Source organism: Mirounga angustirostris, unplaced genomic scaffold, assembly GCF_029215605.1.
Source record: "Mirounga angustirostris isolate CCGP_5_RB_7025 unplaced genomic scaffold, mMirAng1.0.hap1 SCAF_1, whole genome shotgun sequence".
Taxonomy (NCBI): domain Eukaryota; kingdom Metazoa; phylum Chordata; class Mammalia; order Carnivora; family Phocidae; genus Mirounga; species Mirounga angustirostris.
The window spans coordinates 8,644,525-8,663,784 of record NW_026991709.1 but is presented as its reverse complement, the minus strand read 5'-3'; the positions used below and the strand labels follow the sequence as shown (position 1 = coordinate 8,663,784).

The window sequence follows — 19,260 nt, the reverse complement described above, 5'->3', positions numbered from 1 at the left end:
TCACCACATGGAGCCAGCCGATGCTAGGGACTGTGTAGTAGGAACCAAACGTGGTTGAAAGAGGCCATTCAGGGCTGTGAGCTCCGGATTGAGTTCTGGTATAAAGCATGTTCTTCCCTTTTGTCCAACTGTGATATCAGAGTTTATTTTTTTAAAGGTTTTATTTATTTATTTGAGAGAGAGAGCGAGCAAGCACAAGGCTGGGGGAGGAGCAGAGTGAGGGGGAGAAGCAGACTCCCCGCTTAGCAGGGAGTCCAGTGCAGGACTCGATCATGACCTGAGCCAAAGGCAGATGCTTAACCGACTGAGCCACCCAGGCACCCTGGTATCAGAGTTTAGATGAAATGAAAATTAGAAGAGTTTCTGGCCCCATAGTGGAGTCAGCGATGCATGATTGCACAGAGTACTTGTTTGCTGACTTGAACTACGCAGTGAATCTTTGTGTGAACTTAATGTTTGTATTCCTCCTGTACATTTTCATTTTCCACTGTTCTTTGGCTATTTTCCAAACCATATATACTCATTTCCCAGAGCATCTAACTCCAATGAGAGAGTTTATGAGCACGCAGAGCTTTCCTGCAAGACCTGGCTGGAGTGCCTCCCTCTCCCCAGGCTGCTGACTGGCTGGCCAGGTGCTGGGTGGTCCTCCAACCAGGCTGAATTCTCAGAGCATCCTCACCGACACCTGCCACCCCCCCCCCCCCCAACACACACATAGAATGCAGTCACCTTCAGGAGAGAGATTACTTTCTGCTTCATGGTTGTTGTTGATGATGATAAAGTTGTAAAAGCTGACTTACAAGAAAAATATGTATTCAAACTGGGACTTAGTTTGATAATTATAGGTAGTTTTTTTAAAAATTAAAAGTAGTTTGCTTTATCTTTTCAAATTACAAAAGCAGTATGTGTTCATGGTAGGAAATACAAATAAAAAGCCTTTAAAGAACCCCAAAACCCACCCCCTAAGGTAACCAGTATTATGATATTGGTATGTGTTTTTCTAACCTCTTTTGTATGTGTGTGTATATATGAATTTAGTCAAAACTATAAATACTTTTTGTGTCTTTTTTTTTTCACTTAGAAATGTATGTGCCCATCTTTTCATGCTAATAAAAATAAATCAAGTTAACTGGGTTTTTCAAGCCAAACCTAGCTCTGAGCTTTACAGAGGTCTTAATCTGCCCTTCCCTGGGACTGACACTTCCATTGCTCCCTGACCCTCCCATCGGGCCGCAGAGTGGAGCTAGAGCCCCTCATTCTACTGTATCTACCCCATCAATGCTAGGGGAGAGAAAGAAAACCCCATTCAGCAGTTCAGGGTCTTCAGAGCCTTTAGGCACTGTCCCCATCTGCATCCCTGACCTTAATCCCATGGCCAGGGCTGCTCTCATTCACTCGCCTGACAGTTGATGGAGAATCATTCTGGGGCCAGGTTCTTTGCCATTTGCTAAGGATATAGATGAACAGGGCTCCTTCCTTGCCTTCAGGGTGCTCAGAGTTTGGAGGGGAGGAGGAGTGGAAAATAATGGTGCAGCGTGGGTAGGTGCTGTGATTTGTGGGGGGAGCTTGTGCATGGTGTCCTGGGTGGCACTCCAACTCTGCTTTCACAGAAAATGCTGTCTGTGCTCACCAGACTGTGTGCTGCCCGAGCCAGAAACTCTCCCATTCAGCTCTGTGCCCTCGCGCCCCGCACAATCCCTGACCACGGATGTTTGCTGAATGAGCCATCAGTTTGTTTTGTTTTGATTTGCACACGTAATCCACATTCATAGAAACTTTAGAAAATAGCAAAGAAAAAAGTTAAATCTCTTAACTGAAAGTAACTGCTGTTCACATTCTATATCTTTCCAGGCTCTTTACAAGGTATCTCTCTCTCCACCCGTTATCTTTATTTCAAAAAAATCAATTATGTGGCTATATGATATGTACTGTTTTGTAACCTGTAACCTTTGTAACCTTTTTATTCAGAGGATTGTCGTCACCAGCTTTGTGTGTCAGGGATTGTGGACTTCCATCATGATTTCAGTTAACCCCGTAATAGTCCATAGTGTGGATGTGTCATAATTTATGTTTCTGTCCCCAGCTGTTAGATAAATAGATGAATGATTAATTTATAATATTCATACCGTAGTTTGGGTGTGGGGTGGGATAATTAGAAATTTATAATAATTTCCTGGGAACTTATTAGCCATATAAAACATTTTTTTCTGTGAGAAAATTAGAACTTTAAAGGTATATTTTTTTATTTTGTATGTTTGTAATTTTTCTTAAGAAATGCTGTTAAAAACTAAGTCGTTCCCTCAGCCTGCTTAGCTATAATTGGGAGTAATTTGCCACCTTAATGACGCAAGTGTATAAAGGCCACTTGTAGGAAGAGCTTGTGTAGTAAAAAGGAATTTAGCTATTCTTCATTACGGGGATACGTTTGTTTCCACAGGCATCGGGTGCAGCTTCCTGTGAACTATGCCGTGAGGTATTCAAATCCAAAAATGTGCGTGTGCTAAAATGTGGGCACAGGTTTCACAAAGGGGTAAGAATTCTCTTCAGCCATCCTCATATCATGAATTTTGACTATTAAGTATTTTGAAAATAAAAAGGGGCCTTTTCTTTTAAGATTTTATTTATTTGACAGAGAGAGGCACAGCGAGAGAGGGAACACAAGCAGGGGGAGCGGGAGAAGGAGAAGCAGGCTTCCCGCTGAGCAAGGAGCCCGATGCAGGGCTCGAGCCCAGGACCCTGAGATCATGACCTGAGCAGAAGGCAGACACTTAACAACTGAGCCACCCAGGCGCCCCCCCTTTTTTATAGATTTTATTTATTTATTTGTCAGAGAGAGAGAGCACAGGCGGGGGTAGCAGCAGAGAGAGGGAGAAGCAGACTCCCTGCTGAGCAAGGAGCCCGATGCGGGGCTCGATCCCAGGACCCGAAGGCAGACACTTAACGACTGAGCCACCCAGGTGCCCCAAAAAGGGACTTTTTTTCATAGGTGTCAGTACTTGAGTTTTCAAAGCATTTTCTGTATAAGCCTCCTTGTGCCGGTGTTCATTGTCTCCCTTTCCAAAGATTGCTGCTGTGGAAAGGGGGAGAGGCCTCCTGGGGTCTAGGGTGTGCAGTTTTGCGCACTGTCCTTTCCATCATCACATCATGGGTGGAGGAGAGCAGTCCTAGTCGGCTCCCTCAAATATGTTGGTGCTGAAATTCAAAACAGTATTTGTTTCTTAAAAGGTAATTTCTTACACACATGGCTGAATGGATGCACAGTGCAGCATTTTGTCAATTTAGTGCAGTATATGAAGTAAGTTTAACACTTTAGAGGAGAAAAGCTAAACCTAACTGGGCCCATTGTGCCTGATCCTGGGAGATTCTGGCTTGTACCCTTCCAAGATCTTTGGGTAAATATTTTGGGTGCTGTGGGCATTCATTCTGTATCCCTCCTTCTGGTTGGAATAGATCAGGTCTCTGCCATGTCAGTTTATTAATCCCTTGGAAAAAGGGATAGATACAATACACTTAGTAGGAGGAGTCAAGACAGCTTGCAGTCTCTTGCATGGCCTGTCTCCTGCAGGTATAGGGTGTTGTGCCTGGGCTCTCAGACTTAACACACACACACAGCTCTCAGCAGCAACAGGCAGCCACAGCAACTTGGGACCACGATGGTAGACAGGTTCCAGTCAAGGCTGTGGTGTGGAGGCTGGTGGGATGTACAAGAATCAAGACCAGGCAGAGAGAGGATCAGTTAAAAATTGGGTGAGTCCCAGGACCAAGAAAATGCCGATGCCTGGAATGAAATGCCAAGAATGAAGCCGGAGTGTAGGGAAAGTGGAGGGGCAAGGCCATCCCCCTGAGATAGGTCAGAGGCCCAGAGTCCATGGGTCAGATTCTGAGGCAAATGATTGGTTCCTAGGGCTCGGGGCACACTCCTCGCTTGAGTAGGCTTCAGTGTTCCTGAGTGTTGGGCAGCTCCAGGCGCCACCAGACTTGGAGGTGAACTTAGCCATGTCTGTTGAGGAACAGCACAGGAGAGCTGAGGCCCCACGTGTTCCTGAAGACACTGATTTCGTTTTCTCATTTTCAGTGCTTTAAGCAGTGGCTGAAAGGGCAGAGCACTTGCCCAGCCTGCCTTGATCAGGATCTCCTGTAAGAAGAACAGCCGGCACCTTCTGGAAGAGGTCAGCCTGCTTTTCTAGGTAGTCACAGTTCACTGAAGAGTAATTTACTGGTTTGTTGAATTGGAAGAACAACAATATATTACTTCTGGTATAAAAAGCAAACATTTGAGATTCTTTGCACTGTGTGTCACAGTGCTAATAAATGGAAATCTTTAATACAGTTGATAGTAATTTCCCTGCTCTTATTAAACACTTCGATAATAGCAAATAGTGGCTAATAAAATTATGTGTAGCCACATTCCTAAATTGTTGGGGCTTCTTACAGAGGTGCTCTCTGAGATGGAAGGCTTCTTTTGGGAAGTGTTACGAGCACCTCAAAGCAGTACTTGAATTTAAAGTATTCTGACCTATTAAAGTGCCCCAGGTTAAAATTTTTACAAGTCAATATTCCTCATAACATGCCTACATTTTTCCTCAAAGATTCTGCATTTAAATGGGCTTAAGCAAACACATTTTAATAATGTGTAGTAAGTGGTAACATACTGGCTGATTTAAACCAAAAGATTTAAATCTCCTTTTCATGAAACACCATGTGATTTTGCTTTTTCATTTCATTGTTTTATTCCCCCCAGTAGAATAAATGGCTCTTTATAAAAGAGCTTATTTTTCATCACCTAAAAGATATAATCTGATTTTTGAAAATCAATTACAAATACTTTCTTATTAGTATCAGCCAAGACTTTTTTTTGCCCTGAAAATTGAGGCTAAATATTCATCACCCCCATGCTACATTTGGAGCTTGTTCTTTGAATATCTTACTCTTACCAGCCCCATTTGTCCTTCTTCATGAGTTAGATGACAAATGTTTGGGTATCTCTGTCTAACACATAGTAGGTGCCATAGGGAAACAGTCACCGTCATTTCCCTCCCTTATCCCACCAAAGAAAGAGGCACTTGTGTAATTAGACAATCCTGAGGTGCCCCTGTTTCACTTGTTCCGTGTTTGACATCTGTGTGAAGTAATGCATGCACTCTTGTACTGTGGTGTGAGAACAAAACTTTAACTGCATTAGAATCTGTTAAAATATTAGATCTCTTTAGTGACTTGTAGACAGTCGTAAATATAGAAACATGAATTCTGGACACATTCCATTTCTCTCAGACATCAAAAAAATGTTTTTCTTTGTGTTCTTTGTTCCCCTGGAAGCTCACAGTCCCAAGTTCGTGAGCTAATTTGGTCATCTTCCTCAGCCTTGGTTCCTTGTGAGTTTTGATGTCTTAGTGACTTAGTCCATAGATGCTCACTCTGTATTTTGAGGCAGATTCTCCTTGCAGGTCCCTGAAACATTGTCTACATGTTCACAATAACTGAGAACTGTAGATAGGAAGATATGTAGGGACCAGTTTGTAGCAGCAGGTATAAAGGAAAAGAAGAGCAACTGGAGAGTGAGAAAATGTGTTTTGTACATCAAACAAACATTGTGAACATGCCTTATACATGTCCGGTGTAAGTTTCAAAATAAAGAGCGTTCTAAAATACCAGTTTACTGTCATGCTTGTCCATTTTTCTCAAGTATTTTTTAAAAAGGATTCTACTAGAAAATTCAGGACACATACATTATCTTCATTTGGAAAAGAAGAGCCATGATACATCCAAAGAGCGTAACCAAGGATCTTAGAAAATTTTAGAGCCTGGATCAAAACATGCCTCTGTGCCTAAATAAAGGTTGCTAAACTCAAGTTCACGTGATTGGCTATTTAATTTGTGAATAGAAAGTTTATACACAGATGATAGCTTACTGTTCTAGCTAATGTAAGATATTTTATGTGAACACATATAAGAATGTTGAAGGTAATCAAATTACATTCCTCAGTATCCATTTTCCTTTGAGGCGCTTGTGGATTCGTGGACAACTGAGGCCAAGCAGTAGGGTTTCTCTTTTGGAGAATCTTCTGGTGAGCACTAAGAGATGATTGAAGAAAGCGAGTATTATCAGTCTGTGTTTTTAATCTGATAGCATTTAATTCAAAATAACATATAACTTAAAAACAATGACTATTCCTAAGAGTTTAAATTATTTTCTCTGCAGAGCAGCTTAATCTACGCTAAAATAATGGGAAATTGAATAGAAAATTGAAATCGTGCCCTAGCAACGCACAAGGTTACTACATTTTTAAGGTAATTCCTAAGACTATAGTGGAGGCATGTGGGCAGGGCTGACACCACGGCGCTGAAGCAACGAAACTGTTTAAGTCTGTTGACCCTCGCTGAAGACACAGATTAAAAGATGCTGGCAGAAGAGACGGTAGCAAAGGTGGGAAGTCCTCCTGCCACAAGAGGTACGCAGTGATGAGACCGATAAGAAGCAGACAGTAAAGTCTGTCAGAACGAGGACCAAAAACATCTCCAGTATGGTCCTTCGTGAAAGAAACAGGAAGTACATTTAGGTGTTCTAAACTTTAATCGAACTATATTAAAAGAACAATTGTAAAAACAGTTGATCATCAGCCATGTCTAATCCCTTTTTTATTTTCTCCTCTTCACTCTGCCAAGGATCTGAGAGGGGCTGTCTGCCTTCATGTGGCCATATACCTTAAGTGCTTTCCTGGGAAGGAAGGGATGGGCAAGGCCTGGAAACCAGTGAAAATGAATGTGGATTGAGCACATACTATGTGCTAGGCACTAGGCTAGATTTTTTTTTTAAGATTTTATTCATTTGAGACACAGCATGAGCAGGGGGAGAGGCAGAGGAGAGGGAGAAGCAGGCTCCCCACCGAGCCAGGAGCCAGACGTGGGGCTCGATCCCAGGACCCTGGGATCATGACCTGAGCCGAAGGCAGACGCTTAACCATCTGAGCCACCCAGGCGCCCTAAGTGTCTGACTCTTGATTTCAGCTCAGGTCATGATCTCAGGGTCATGAGATCGAGCCCCCAACAGGCTCCACACTGGGCGTGGAGACAGCTTAAGATTCTCCCTCTCCCTTTGACGGCCCCTCCCCCTGCTCACACACGTGTGCACACTCTCTAAAAAGTGAAAGAAAAGGGGAAAAAAAAGAAAATATTTAGCAAAAATGCAAGAATTAACATTTGGGAACTGCAAAATCCTAATGAGACAACCATCAATAATAAGAAAAAGTAATTTTGGATGTACATATGGAAAAAAGTGAACCTTGACCTCACACCATACGTAAACATGAACTCCAAATGGATCATGGTCCTAAGTATGGAAAGTAAAATAATAAAGCTTCTGAAGAAAACAGACAATCTTACTGGCCTTGGAATAGGCAAAGATTTATTAGGACACAAAAAACTCCGTAAGGGTAGAAATAAGAGAAATTGAATGTCATTACAATTAACTCATTCTCAGATTACCCTTGAGAGAGAAATCAAGCCAGGAAGTGGAAAAAGAAATCCAACAAAGGACCCAGAACATGTAAGTGTTGCATATCAATAAAAAGACAATATATTTAGAAATGAGCAAATAATTTGGCCACTTCACAAATATCCAGATAGTTAATAAGCATTTTAATAGCCAAATTTATTCAATACCCATCATCAGGGAAATGTAAAAACCAGAATGAGATCCTGCTAGATACCTGCAGGATGGGTAAAATAAAGAGGACTGACATGACCAAGTGTTAGTGAAGATGAGGAGCGACTGGAACTCTCGTACACCGCAGTTGGGAGTGTAAATTGGTGCGCCCACGATAACAGTATTTACTAAAGCTAACGCTCTGGTACCCTTTGACACAATCCCACTCCCTCACATACATTTAACAGAAATGCACGCAATAGTACAAGTAATTTTATATGAGCTTTGTTCCTAATAGCCTCAAACTAGAAACAACCCCAAATGGAGAAATTGCGGTACATGTATGTGATGGATTACATCTCAGAAACGAAAGGAAGGAACTACCACTAAACACAACACCACTGACCCGCACAAACAGAATACTGAGCAAAAGCAGCCAGAATAGAATTCCATATATGTGAATTTCAAGAACAAGAAAGCAAAGCAGGGGAGGTCAGAGTCACGGTTACCTCTGAGGCGAGGCTGCTGACGGGGAAGGGGCACGAGGGTGTCCACCTCTGGAAATGGGTCTCTTCAGCTGAGTGACGCTTCCCCGAATAGATCATTTGGAAAATTCATGCAGCGGTATATTTAAAAATGTGTGCACTTTTCTGTAGTTATTTTCAATAGAACTAAACAGGAGCACGAGAAAAGCAACAACGAAATAATAAACCTGAGCCCAGGAGGCAGAGTGATTGCTATGGTCTCTGGGCAGAGCTCCTAGAAAGGCTCGTCACACACCTGTGCACATGGCCCCCACGACAGACTAAATTCCCACCAGAGGCCTGGGGCTGACCTACACCCCCTCCCCCCAGAACAGGTGCTCCCTGCTTGGGTTGCTGCCTCCCGCCACCGCCCAGCTATGACCACAGCCAGCCAGCGGTTCTTCAGGAAGGTCGTAGAGAATATGAGCCCGATGCCAAACTTGTAACCGCTGCTGAATTGAGAGAAAAAAAGCCAAGAGCACACCTTGCTGGGAAGGTAGTGCAAATTGTCTTGGAGTTGCCGGGTACCGGCAAGCAAGACCATCCTCTCTGCAAGGACCGGCTTTGCCGTCTTCCTTGGCCTGGGGGGAGGTCTGGGACGCTGGCTTTGGTTTCCGCCGGCCCAGGTAGCAAGAGCCCGTCGTTAGTTTTCAGGGATTTTGTGAGCTGGCTGTTCTGCACAACGATTGAAGATTGAATGTGTGAACTTACCGGTTATATAAAAAGCAAAGGATTGCTATAGTTTATGCTTTTGGGGTTACTGATGTATGTAGAATCTGTATGGTGGAAATACTGTGTAGTGGGATTCTATGCATCTCGTCCCAACTCTGTTCAATGCTGGAGTATTTACACCGTGGAAATGGGCAAATGCTCCGTATCGGGGCTTCCTACTGCCCTCCACCCCTGGAGAAGCTGGGGGTGGGGGGCGGGAGTTTTGTCTGTAGGAGAAACAGTTGGCCTACGGGTGCTGAAGGTGTCCTTTATGCCCTTCTCAGTTCGCATTTGACACGGTGATTAGGGGACTTCAATGCATAAGCCCTTTGGGACGATTTCTGCTGAGCGGGTTCCTTGCCGCCGCCCGTTTGGCGAGGTCCTCATTCTCACTGCCAAGGTGCCTTCTGTCTGCCCGTCCTGGGCCCCGCCCTGGGCTCCTCCCCGTCCACTGCCGTCCTGGGAAGAAGACTGCTCGCCACAGTGCCTGGGGCACGCGGGCCCAGAGACGGGCCACTGTGTGTGGTGGAGTCGCCTCTTACCCTTCGCAGCGCCTCCCAGGGCCACTGTTCCCCGTCACACCTGGCCCTGCGGCGGGCCCCCCTCTGCAGAGAGAAACAAGGCCCTGTCCGCACTGCCCGGCCCTTCTCCCTCACCTCCATCCGTCCCCAGGAGCTTACCGGTAAATCCACAGCAGGTGGGCTTCAGGGGTGCCAGACGAGAGGCAACCATGCGGACGACCCCCGGCCGCGGGCGGCTCCTCTTACCTCCCTGGAGGCAGGAGGCGGCTTGAAATTGGGCCAGCCCTCAATCTTCCACCAGAGCCTGGACCACAAAGCGCTCGGCGTTCATTACCCAGGCTTCTGTGGCAGGACGCCTCAAAGAGAAAGCCTGGCTCTTTCTGACATGTGCGTTCGTGGCAGACAGAGGTGTCATTGTTTTCGGCAGATACCCTGGGACTTGAGTGAATAAACACCGTTCTGTTTTCTAACTTTTCCCCCCTCCATTTTTCAAGAAGTTATGTATACAGGCATTTTGCCTAATTCCTTCAGGCCTCTGCTTCAGCTTCTATTTATTTGGTGTGATATAAAGGTCCTAATTTAGATCTCCCTGCTCCCAGTTCCAAGAAACCTGCCACCAGCTCCAAGCTTCATGTCCCGAAGTGCCACCCCATTCCAGCGGGGTGAGCCAACAGCCTCCGAAAAAAGAAAGCAACTGAACAGCTGGACGTTGTGCAGCCAGACGCTGCACCAGCAGAGCTCCAGCTTTGACTGGGGCCTCATCGGAGGCCACACTGCTTTTGCTTCCAGTTTCAAAACTACCACAACCTCGGGCGCCTGGGTGGCTCAGTCGGTTAAGCGACTGCCTTCGGCTCAGGTCATGATCCTGGAGTCCCGGGATCGAGTCCCGCATCGGGCTCCCTGCTCGGCGGGGAGTCTGCTTCTCCCTCTGACCCTCCCCCGTCTCATGCTCTCTGTCTCTCATTCTCTCTCTCTCAAATAAATAAATAAAATCTTAAAAAAAAAAAAAACTACCACAACCTCTAAACTGGCCAAGACCTTTGAAAGCCGGGGCACAGCCCTTGCTGCAAGCCTTCCCTGTGGGAGACATGGCCATCAAGCCCTGTGTCCTGGGCCTTTGTGAGACTGCTGAGCCTACATCTCCTCCCTTCCCCCTTCCCTGTCCCACTAGGGACCTCTCCTGGAGGACAAGGACCTTGTCTGCCTGTCCACCTTCTCCCAAGGAGTTTCAGGGCATCCGAGCTGTGCCTTCTGGGAGTAAGCCCCACGGCCCTGGTCACTGATGAGCTGCCGAACCACAGCACATCCACTATTCGTTGGTTCATGCGGTCATTCATCAAACCCTCATTGAATGTCTCGCATGTGCAGGCATTGTTCTGAGCGCAGGAGATACTACAGGGAACAGAGAGGCCTGTCGTCAAGTCTTCAACGTTCCAGTAGGGGAGATTGGCATTAACTATGATAGTAAGTATATATGGTAGACCAGAGAAAAATAGAGCCAGGAAAGGGATGAGGTGGTGTGTATGGGAGGCTAGGGGTCACAAATTTAGAGGGGCCAGAGAAGGGACCATTTGAGTGGAACCCCGAGGAGCCAGGCAAAGGGATGGAGGTGAGGGAGAGGGCCAGGCAGTGCGGACAGAACTAAAACAAGAACAAAGCCGGCCAAGGGAGGACCTGCTGAGTGTTTAAGGAGAGCAAGAAGGTCTTGTTCTGGTGGATTGTGCAGGGGCAGGAGGTCCCCAGGGCAGAGATAGGGCACTGGGGAGCAGGGGTTGGAGTTGGGGCTTGGGCTTGAGAGCACTGATGTGGAGGTATTTCAACATTTGGCAGGTGATAGAGCTTGCCAACGGGCCCTCATTAAATACCAGTCCTAAGTGCAGCCTTGGACTAACAAGGGACTGGCCCTGGGGCAGGCAGCAGGCATTTCCGATGCAATTTGAACTGTATTTTATCAGGCTCCTAACAATGTCTGCTTCCACCCTCGACACCCCTGCCGCACTCCCGTTCTCCCCTAGTCACTTGAGATTCTGGACCCAATCAGGCCCCACAGACCTTCAGTGGACCTGCCCAGCAGGGCTGCAGGTGTACCAGCAGGCTCACATATCCTGGGCCTGAGCCCCCACCCCAGGCCATCAGCCTCATTCTCACTTCTCACACCTGTAACCCAAACCAGCCCCTGACCTGCAGCCACCAGCTCCCTTCCAGTGCTCCCACTGTCAGCTAAGACACCCAGACCTCCCCTTTCATCATGCCATGCCCCGCTCCCTGAATGCCTTTAGTACTGTGGCCTTGAGAAATTATTTAACCTCTTAGAACCTTGGTTTCACATGCATACAACCAGGATTAAATGAGTGTGCCTTGCACATGGTAGCTGCTCAATAAACATTTTTTAAAACCACTGCAGCCACAGGATAAGAGCCACATGCCCCAAACTGGCTGTGGTGGCCTCCAAGTCCGATGCCCCCAACCTCCATCTCCCCTTCCTCACAATCCCCCCAACACAGGCTCTGCCTTTCACTGTCTCCCAACATTCCTTTTACAAATGACCATTTCTCAAATGTAGTAAAATGTTCTGGCTATTGCACTGACCACAAACATCACAGCCTTTAATTTCTCAAAGTACCCTACAAAGTAGAGATCACTTTTATCCCCATTTTCCAGAAGCAGAAACAAATCTAAAGGGTTAAATAACTTCACCAGGATCACAAGGCTGGAAATGTCTGAGTCAGGATTTGTATCTCCTAGGCCAGGACTCTGCTCAAGCCATTCATGGGCTGGCCACTTCCCCTTCAGCCAAAACAGCTTCCCACACCCCAACAAAACCTCCAACCATGTAAACTACAAAATCCTTGGAATTCCCATTTCACCTGCTGCATGCACCTACACCACAGCTGCAGTGGAGGTCCCCTACGTGCTACTTCATGAGGCCACACAAATGGTGTCCCATGGTTACATGGCTTTCTCCATGGTTACAGTGCTACAATTCTTGTGTCACTCATGTTGTTGGGAAGAGAATTTCACTGAATCCCCGATATCTTCCCATTCTATTTTCATCTTATCTGTGGGTAGGAACCCACTCTGTTTTTCTTGTAGCCCACTGACTTCTAAATAGGCCAGGCTCTTTTTCTTTTTTTCTGAAAATTTTGGTTGCCTCTCTTTCCCTCTTTCTTTGGTCCTCTCTTCTTCCATCATGTGCCTTTAGCCTATTTTCTCAGGCTCTTGTCCAGCTTCCATCCTAGAATTACCTTTATTGGTATCTTGGATTGAACCCATACCGTCCTCAGTGCATGTTTTTCTCTTAGCTGGTTTACAGCTCTTTTTAGGATCAATTTGTTAGTTTCTACAAAAATAGCCTGCTTGGATTTCGATATGGATTGCATTAAACCCCTATATCAATACCGAGAGACTTGACATCTTTACAATATTGAATTTTCCACTCCATGAACATGGTACATCTATTTATTCATGTCTTCTTTAATTTCTATCAGGAATGTTTTGCAGTTTTCAGAGTAGAGATCTTGCACATATTATGTCAAGTTTATGCAAGTATTTTCTATTTCTGATGCTGTTGGTAATGACTTTTATTTTAATGTCAATTTCTGATTGTTTATAACTAAGATATTGAAATGCAAGTGATATTTGTATATTTATTTTACATTGTGCAAACTTGCTAAACCCACTTATTCTAGTAGCTTTTTTATAGACTGAAGCATTTTCATAGATAAGTATATCATTAGAGAATAAAGACTGTTTTAATTCTTCCCTTCTACCCTGGATTTCTTTTATGTTTTGTCTTATTGGACTGTAAACAATGCAGTAAAGTACAATACTGAATAGAAGTGGTGAAAGCAGGCAGCCTTACCTATTCCTCTTTTTACGCTGAAAGTACACAGTATTTTACCACTAGTTATAATGCTAACTGTAGTTTTTTCGGAGATGCCCTTGATTAGATTGAGGAAGTTCATTTATATTCTTAGTTTGCTGAAGTTGGTTTTTTTTTTTTTAAATCAGAAATACTAGAGTCAGACAAACACACCACACAAAAAGAAAATTACAGGCCAATATCCCTGATGAAGATAGATGCAAAAATCCTCAACAAAATATTAGTAAACAAAACTCAACAATACATTAAAAGGATTATGTACCATGATTAAATGGGATTTATTCCAGGCATGCAAGGATGGTCCAATATCTGTAAATCAACCAATGTGATACACCAAATTAACAAAATGGAAGATCAAAATCATATGATTATCTCAATAGCTGCAGAAAAAGCATTTGACAAAATTCAACATCCATTTATGATAAAAATTGAATAAAATGAATACAGAAGGAATGTACCTCAACCTAATGAAGGTATATGACAAATGCATAGCCAACATCATACTCAGTGGGGAAATCTGAAAGCTTTTCCTCTAAGATCAGGAACAAGACAAGGTTGCCTGCTCTTGCCACTTGTATTCAATAGAGTATTGGAAATCCTAGCCAAAGCAATTAGGCAAGAAAAAGAAATAAAAGGCATCCAAATTGGAAAGGAAAAAGTAAAACTCACTATTTGCAGATGACATAATACTGCAAATATATGTATATAGAAATAATACTGTATATAGAAAACCCTAAAGACTTTACCAAAAAACTACTAGAACTAATAAATGAATTCAGTAAAATCAGAGGATACAAAATTAGCATACAGAAGTTGGCTGCATTTCTGTACACTAATAACGAGCTATTAGAAAGAGAATTTAAGAAAACAATCCCCTTTACAATTGCATGAAAAAGAATAAAATACCTAGGAATAAATATAACCAAGGAGGTGAAAGACTTGTACTCTGAAAACTATAAGATACTAATGAAAGAAATTAAAGGTGACATAAATAAATGGAAAGATATACTGTGCTTATAGATCAGAAGGATTGATATTATTAATATTAATATCCATACTATCCAAAGCAATCTACAGATTCAGTGCAATCTTTTCAGAGAAGTAGAACAAAGAATCCTAAAATTTGTATGGAATCTTAAAAGACCCTGAATAGCTGAAAAAATCTTGAGAAGGAGAAAGAAGCTGGAGCTGTTATGCTCCTTGACTTCAAACTATACAATAAAGCTATAGTAATCAAAACAGTATGGTGCTGGCACAAAAACAGACACATAGATTAATGGAATAGAATAGAGAGCCCAGGAAAAAAAAAAAAAACTTTACATATATGCTCAGTTTATGACAAAGGAAGCAAGAATATACAATTAGGAAAAGACAATTTCTACAATAAATGGTGTTGGGAAAACTGGGCCACTATCTTGCACTATATACAAAAATAAATGGAAAATCAATTAAAGACTTACATAAACCCATAAAACTTCTAGAAAAAAACATAGGCAGTAATTGATGTCAATCTTAGCAACATTTTTTCAGACCAGTCTCCTCAGGCAAGAGAAACAAAAACTAAAATAAACAAATGGAATTACATCAAACTAAAAAGCTTTTACACAACCAAGGAAACCACCAACAAAATGAAAAGGCAACCTACTGAATGGGAGAAGATATTTGCAAATCATACATCTGATAAGGGATTAATATCCAAAATATATAATTAATTTACACAACTTAATGCTAAAAAAGATTTAAAAATGGGCAGACAGTTTTGAATAGACATTTTTCCCCCAAGAATACATACAGATGGCCAACAGGCACATAAAAAGATAATCATCACTAATTACTAGGCAAATGCAAACCAAAGGGAGCCATAGCCAAAATGAGATATCACCTCATACCTGTCAGATTGGCTATTATCAAAAAGACAAAAAATAAGTGTTGGAGAATGTGGAGAAAAGGGGACCTTCATACACTTAAACTGTTGGTGGGAATGTAAATTGGTGCAGCCACTATGGAAAACAGTATGGAGGTTCCTCAAAAAATTAAAAATAGGATTACCATATGACCCAGCAGTTCCACTTCTGGGTATTTATCCGAAGAAAATGAAAACACCAATTTGAAGAGATATATACACCCCTATGTTCTTTGCAACATTATTTATAATAGCCAAGATACGGAAGCAACCTAAGTGTCCATTAACGGATGAATGAATAAAGAAGATGTGGTATATATATGTACACAGTGGAATATACTCAGCCATAAAGAAGAATGAAACCTTGCATTTTGACACAGGAATGGACCTAGAGGGTATTATGCTAAGTGAAGTAAGTAAGACAGAGAAAGACAAATACTATATGATTTCACTTACATATGGAATCTGAAAAAACAAATGAACAAACAAAACAAAACAGAAACAGACTCATAGATATAGGAAACAAACCCTTGGTTACCACAGGGGTGAGGGGTTGGAGGGTAGGCAAAATTCGTGAAGGAGATTAAGAGGTAAAATCTTCCAGTTAAAAAATAAGTCATGAGGATGTAATGTAAGCATAAGGAATATGGTCAATAATGTTGTAACAACTTTGTATAGTGAGAGATGGTAACTAGGTTTATCATAGGGATCATTTGTAAGGTATTAAAATATTTAATCACTATGATGTACACCTGAAATTAATAGGATATTGTATGTCAGTTATACTTCAATTGAAAATTAATTAAAGAAATCAATGTTGGATTTGTCCTGTGTTTTTTCTGCATCAGTTTGGATGATTATATTGTTTTTGCTTTTTAGCCTGTTAATATGGTAAATTATATTTATTGGTTTTCAAATGTTAAGTCAATCTTATTTTCCTGGGATAAATCTCATTTGGCCATCCTTTTTGTATTATTGTTGAATTAAATTTTCTGACTTGTTTTAGAATTTTTGCATCTATGTCTATGAGGAATATTAGTATATAATACCTTTTTTTGTAATGTCTTTCCCTAGCTGTGATAATGGGATAATATTTGGCCTCATATAATGAGTTCAGAAGTACTCTCTCTTTGATTTTCTGAACGACTTTGTGTAGACCTGGTACTATTTCTTTCATAAGTGTCTGGTAGAATTCATCATTAAGCCCTCTAATGTAATGTTGTGTTTTCATTTTGCTCCAGTTCAAAATATTTTTTTCATTTTGATTTTGATTTTCTCTTTTACCTATGGGTTATTAAAAAATATATTATTTAGTTTCCAAATTTTTTTTTTAAGATTTTATTTATTTATTTGACAGAGAGAGAGATAGGGAGAGCAAGAACACAAGCAGGGGGAGTGGGAGAGGGAGAAGCAGGCTTCTTGCCGAGCAGGGAGCCCGATGTGGGACTCGATCCCAGGACCCTGGGATCATGACCTGAGCCGAAGGCAGACACTTAACAACTGAGCCACCCAGGCGCCCATATTTGGGTTTTTTAAAGATATCTTTCTGTTATTGATTTCTAATTTAATTCCAAGAGTCAGAAATAAACTTTGTATGATTTGAATCCTTTTAAAATATTAAGAGTTTTTTAAAAGATTTCTTTATCTGAGAGAGATGAGGGGAGGGGCACAGGGAGATGGAGAGATCTCTCTCCTCAAGCAGACTCCCCGCTGAGCTCAGAGCCAGATGCAAGTCTTGAACCCAGGACCCTGAGATCATGACCTGAGTCAAAACCAAGAGTCAGATGTTTAACCAACTGAGCCACCCAGGCACCCCTAAAATATTAAGTTTTTTATGGCCCACAAAAATGTTCCATGAGCACTTAAAAATAATGTGTATTCTGCTGTTGGTAGGTGAAGGGTCAATCAACAAATGAAATTGGTTGGTAGTATTTTTCAAGCCTTTTATATACTTTCTGATTTTCTGTCAATTCATTCTCCCAATTACAGGGTGAAACTTCTGACTATAATGGTGGCCTTGTCTCTTCTTAGAGTTCCAACAGATTTTACTATGTGTATTTTGAAACTGTGTTATTAGGTGCATAAATATTTAGTATATGTCCTCTTGATGGATTGACTCTTATCACTATGAAATGACCAGTTTTTATCTCCAGTAATATTCTTTGATCTGAAATCTACATCATCTGATATAGCTACTCCAGCTTTCTTTTGGTTAGTGTTGGAAAAGTATATCTTTTCCCATCCCTTTACTTTTAACTTATTTGTGTCTTTATATTCAAAACCAGGTTTCTTTCTTTCTTTCTTTTTTTTTTTTAAGATTTATTTATTTGAGAGAGAGAAAAAAAGAGAGAGAACATGTGGTGGAGGGGCAGAAGGAGAGAGAATGTGAAGCAGACTCCATGCTGAGTGCAGAGCTCAATGCTGGCTCAATCCCACGATCCTGAGATCATGACCTGAGCAGAAATCAATAGTTGGACATTTAACTTTGCCACCCAGGCGCCCTGAAACTAGGTTTCTTATAAGCAGCTATTACATTTTTAACTCACCTGACAAGCTAAGCCTTTATTTGGGGTGTGTGGATATTTACATTTAATGTAATGGCTGGTATACTTTAGTGTAAATCTACCATATTGCTGTTAGTTTTTTATTTGCAGTATCTTCTCATTTCTATTTTCCTTTTTTGCCATCTTTTTTGAGAAACTGTGTTTAAAAATTTTGGTTTGGGTTTATTAGCTATCTCTTTTTTAAATTTTAGTGGTTGATTTGTTTATAATTTACACCTTTAACTTCCTTCAAGTAATATTATGCCAGTTTACTTATAGTATAAGAATCTTACAACAGGGGCGCCTGGGTGGCTCAGTCGGTTGAGCGACTGCCTTCGGCTCAGGTCATGATCCTAGGGTCCTGGGATCGAGTCCCACATCAAGCTCCTTGCTCAGCGGGGAACCTGCTTCTCCCTCTGCCTGCTCTGCCTGCCATTCCCCTGCTGGTATTGTTTCTCTCTCTGACTAAAAAATAAAATCTTAAAAAAAAATAGAATCTTACAACAGTATTCTTTCATTTTCTCCTCTTGGCCTTTGTGTTATTATTGCCATACATTTTAAACCCTATAGTATATTGCAATTATTTTTGTTTCAAATGGTTATCTTTTTAATGGCAACTTTATTGAGATATAATTCACATGCTATACAATTTACCCATTAAATGTGTATAATTCCATGGTTTTTAGTATATGCAGAGTTGTGCAACAATCACCATAATCAATTTTAGAGTATTTTCATCATCCCCCAAGTAAACTTCATATATTTTAGCAGTCACCCTCATTTATCTATCCTCCTAAATCCTTGATATTCACTAATCTACTTTTTGTCTCTATAGATTTGTCTATTCTGGACATTTGGTATGAATGGAATCATACAATATGTGGTCTTTTATGACTGCCTTCTTTCACTTAGTGTTCAGAGTTCATCTATTTTGTAGCATGTACCAGAACTTTGTTCCTTTTTATTGCTGACGGACATTCCCTTGTATGAATATACCTCATTTTATTGATTCATTCTTCAGTTGATGAAATTTTACCTGTTTCCACTTCTTGACTTTCATGAATAATGCTGGAATAAATGTTCAAGTTTTTGTGTGGACATATATTTTCATTTCTCTTGGGCATATACCTAGCAGTGGAATCCCTCAGTCATACAGTATATATTTAACTTTTTGAGGAATTGCCAGATATTTTCTTAAATGGTGGCTGCACCACCAGCAGTATATGAATGTTCCAACTTCTCCACATCCTCATCAGCACTTGCTATTGCCCATCTTCTTTATTATGGTCATCCTAATGAGTCTGAAATGATATCTCATTGTGGTTTTAATTTATATTTTCCTAATGGCTAATGATGTGCATCTCAATGACCTCTTCCCCCCAGTTTTACTGAGATATAACCAACTTATGACAGTGTGTAAGTTTAAGGTGTACAGTGTAATGATTTAATATATGTATGTATTATAAAGTGATTACCAAAATAAGTTTAGTTAACACACCCATCACCTCATGTACTTACAATTTTTTCCCTCCC

General features: G+C 41.7%; 2 protein-coding genes across 16 annotated transcripts in view; one reads left to right on the top strand and one right to left on the bottom strand.

The window, feature by feature from the left end:
• Positions 1-4,334, top strand: part of TTC3 (tetratricopeptide repeat domain 3) — a 119,017-nt gene extending 114,683 nt beyond the window's left edge. For all 15 annotated transcript variants that reach the window (XM_045902462.3, XM_054504092.2, XM_054504091.2 and 12 more), the window contains 2 exons: positions 2,438-2,530; positions 4,076-4,334. In XM_045902462.3, coding sequence (XP_045758418.1) covers positions 2,438-2,530; positions 4,076-4,141 — 159 coding nt within the window. In that variant the 3' untranslated portion in view covers positions 4,142-4,334. The remainder of the gene's footprint in view (positions 1-2,437; positions 2,531-4,075) is intronic.
• Positions 4,335-5,120: 786 nt separating this feature from the next.
• VPS26C (VPS26 endosomal protein sorting factor C) overlaps positions 5,121-19,260 on the bottom strand; it is a 79,952-nt gene continuing 65,812 nt past the window's right edge. The window contains exon 8 of the mRNA XM_054504097.2: positions 5,121-6,072. Coding sequence (XP_054360072.2) covers positions 5,966-6,072 — 107 coding nt within the window. The 3' untranslated portion in view covers positions 5,121-5,965. The remainder of the gene's footprint in view (positions 6,073-19,260) is intronic.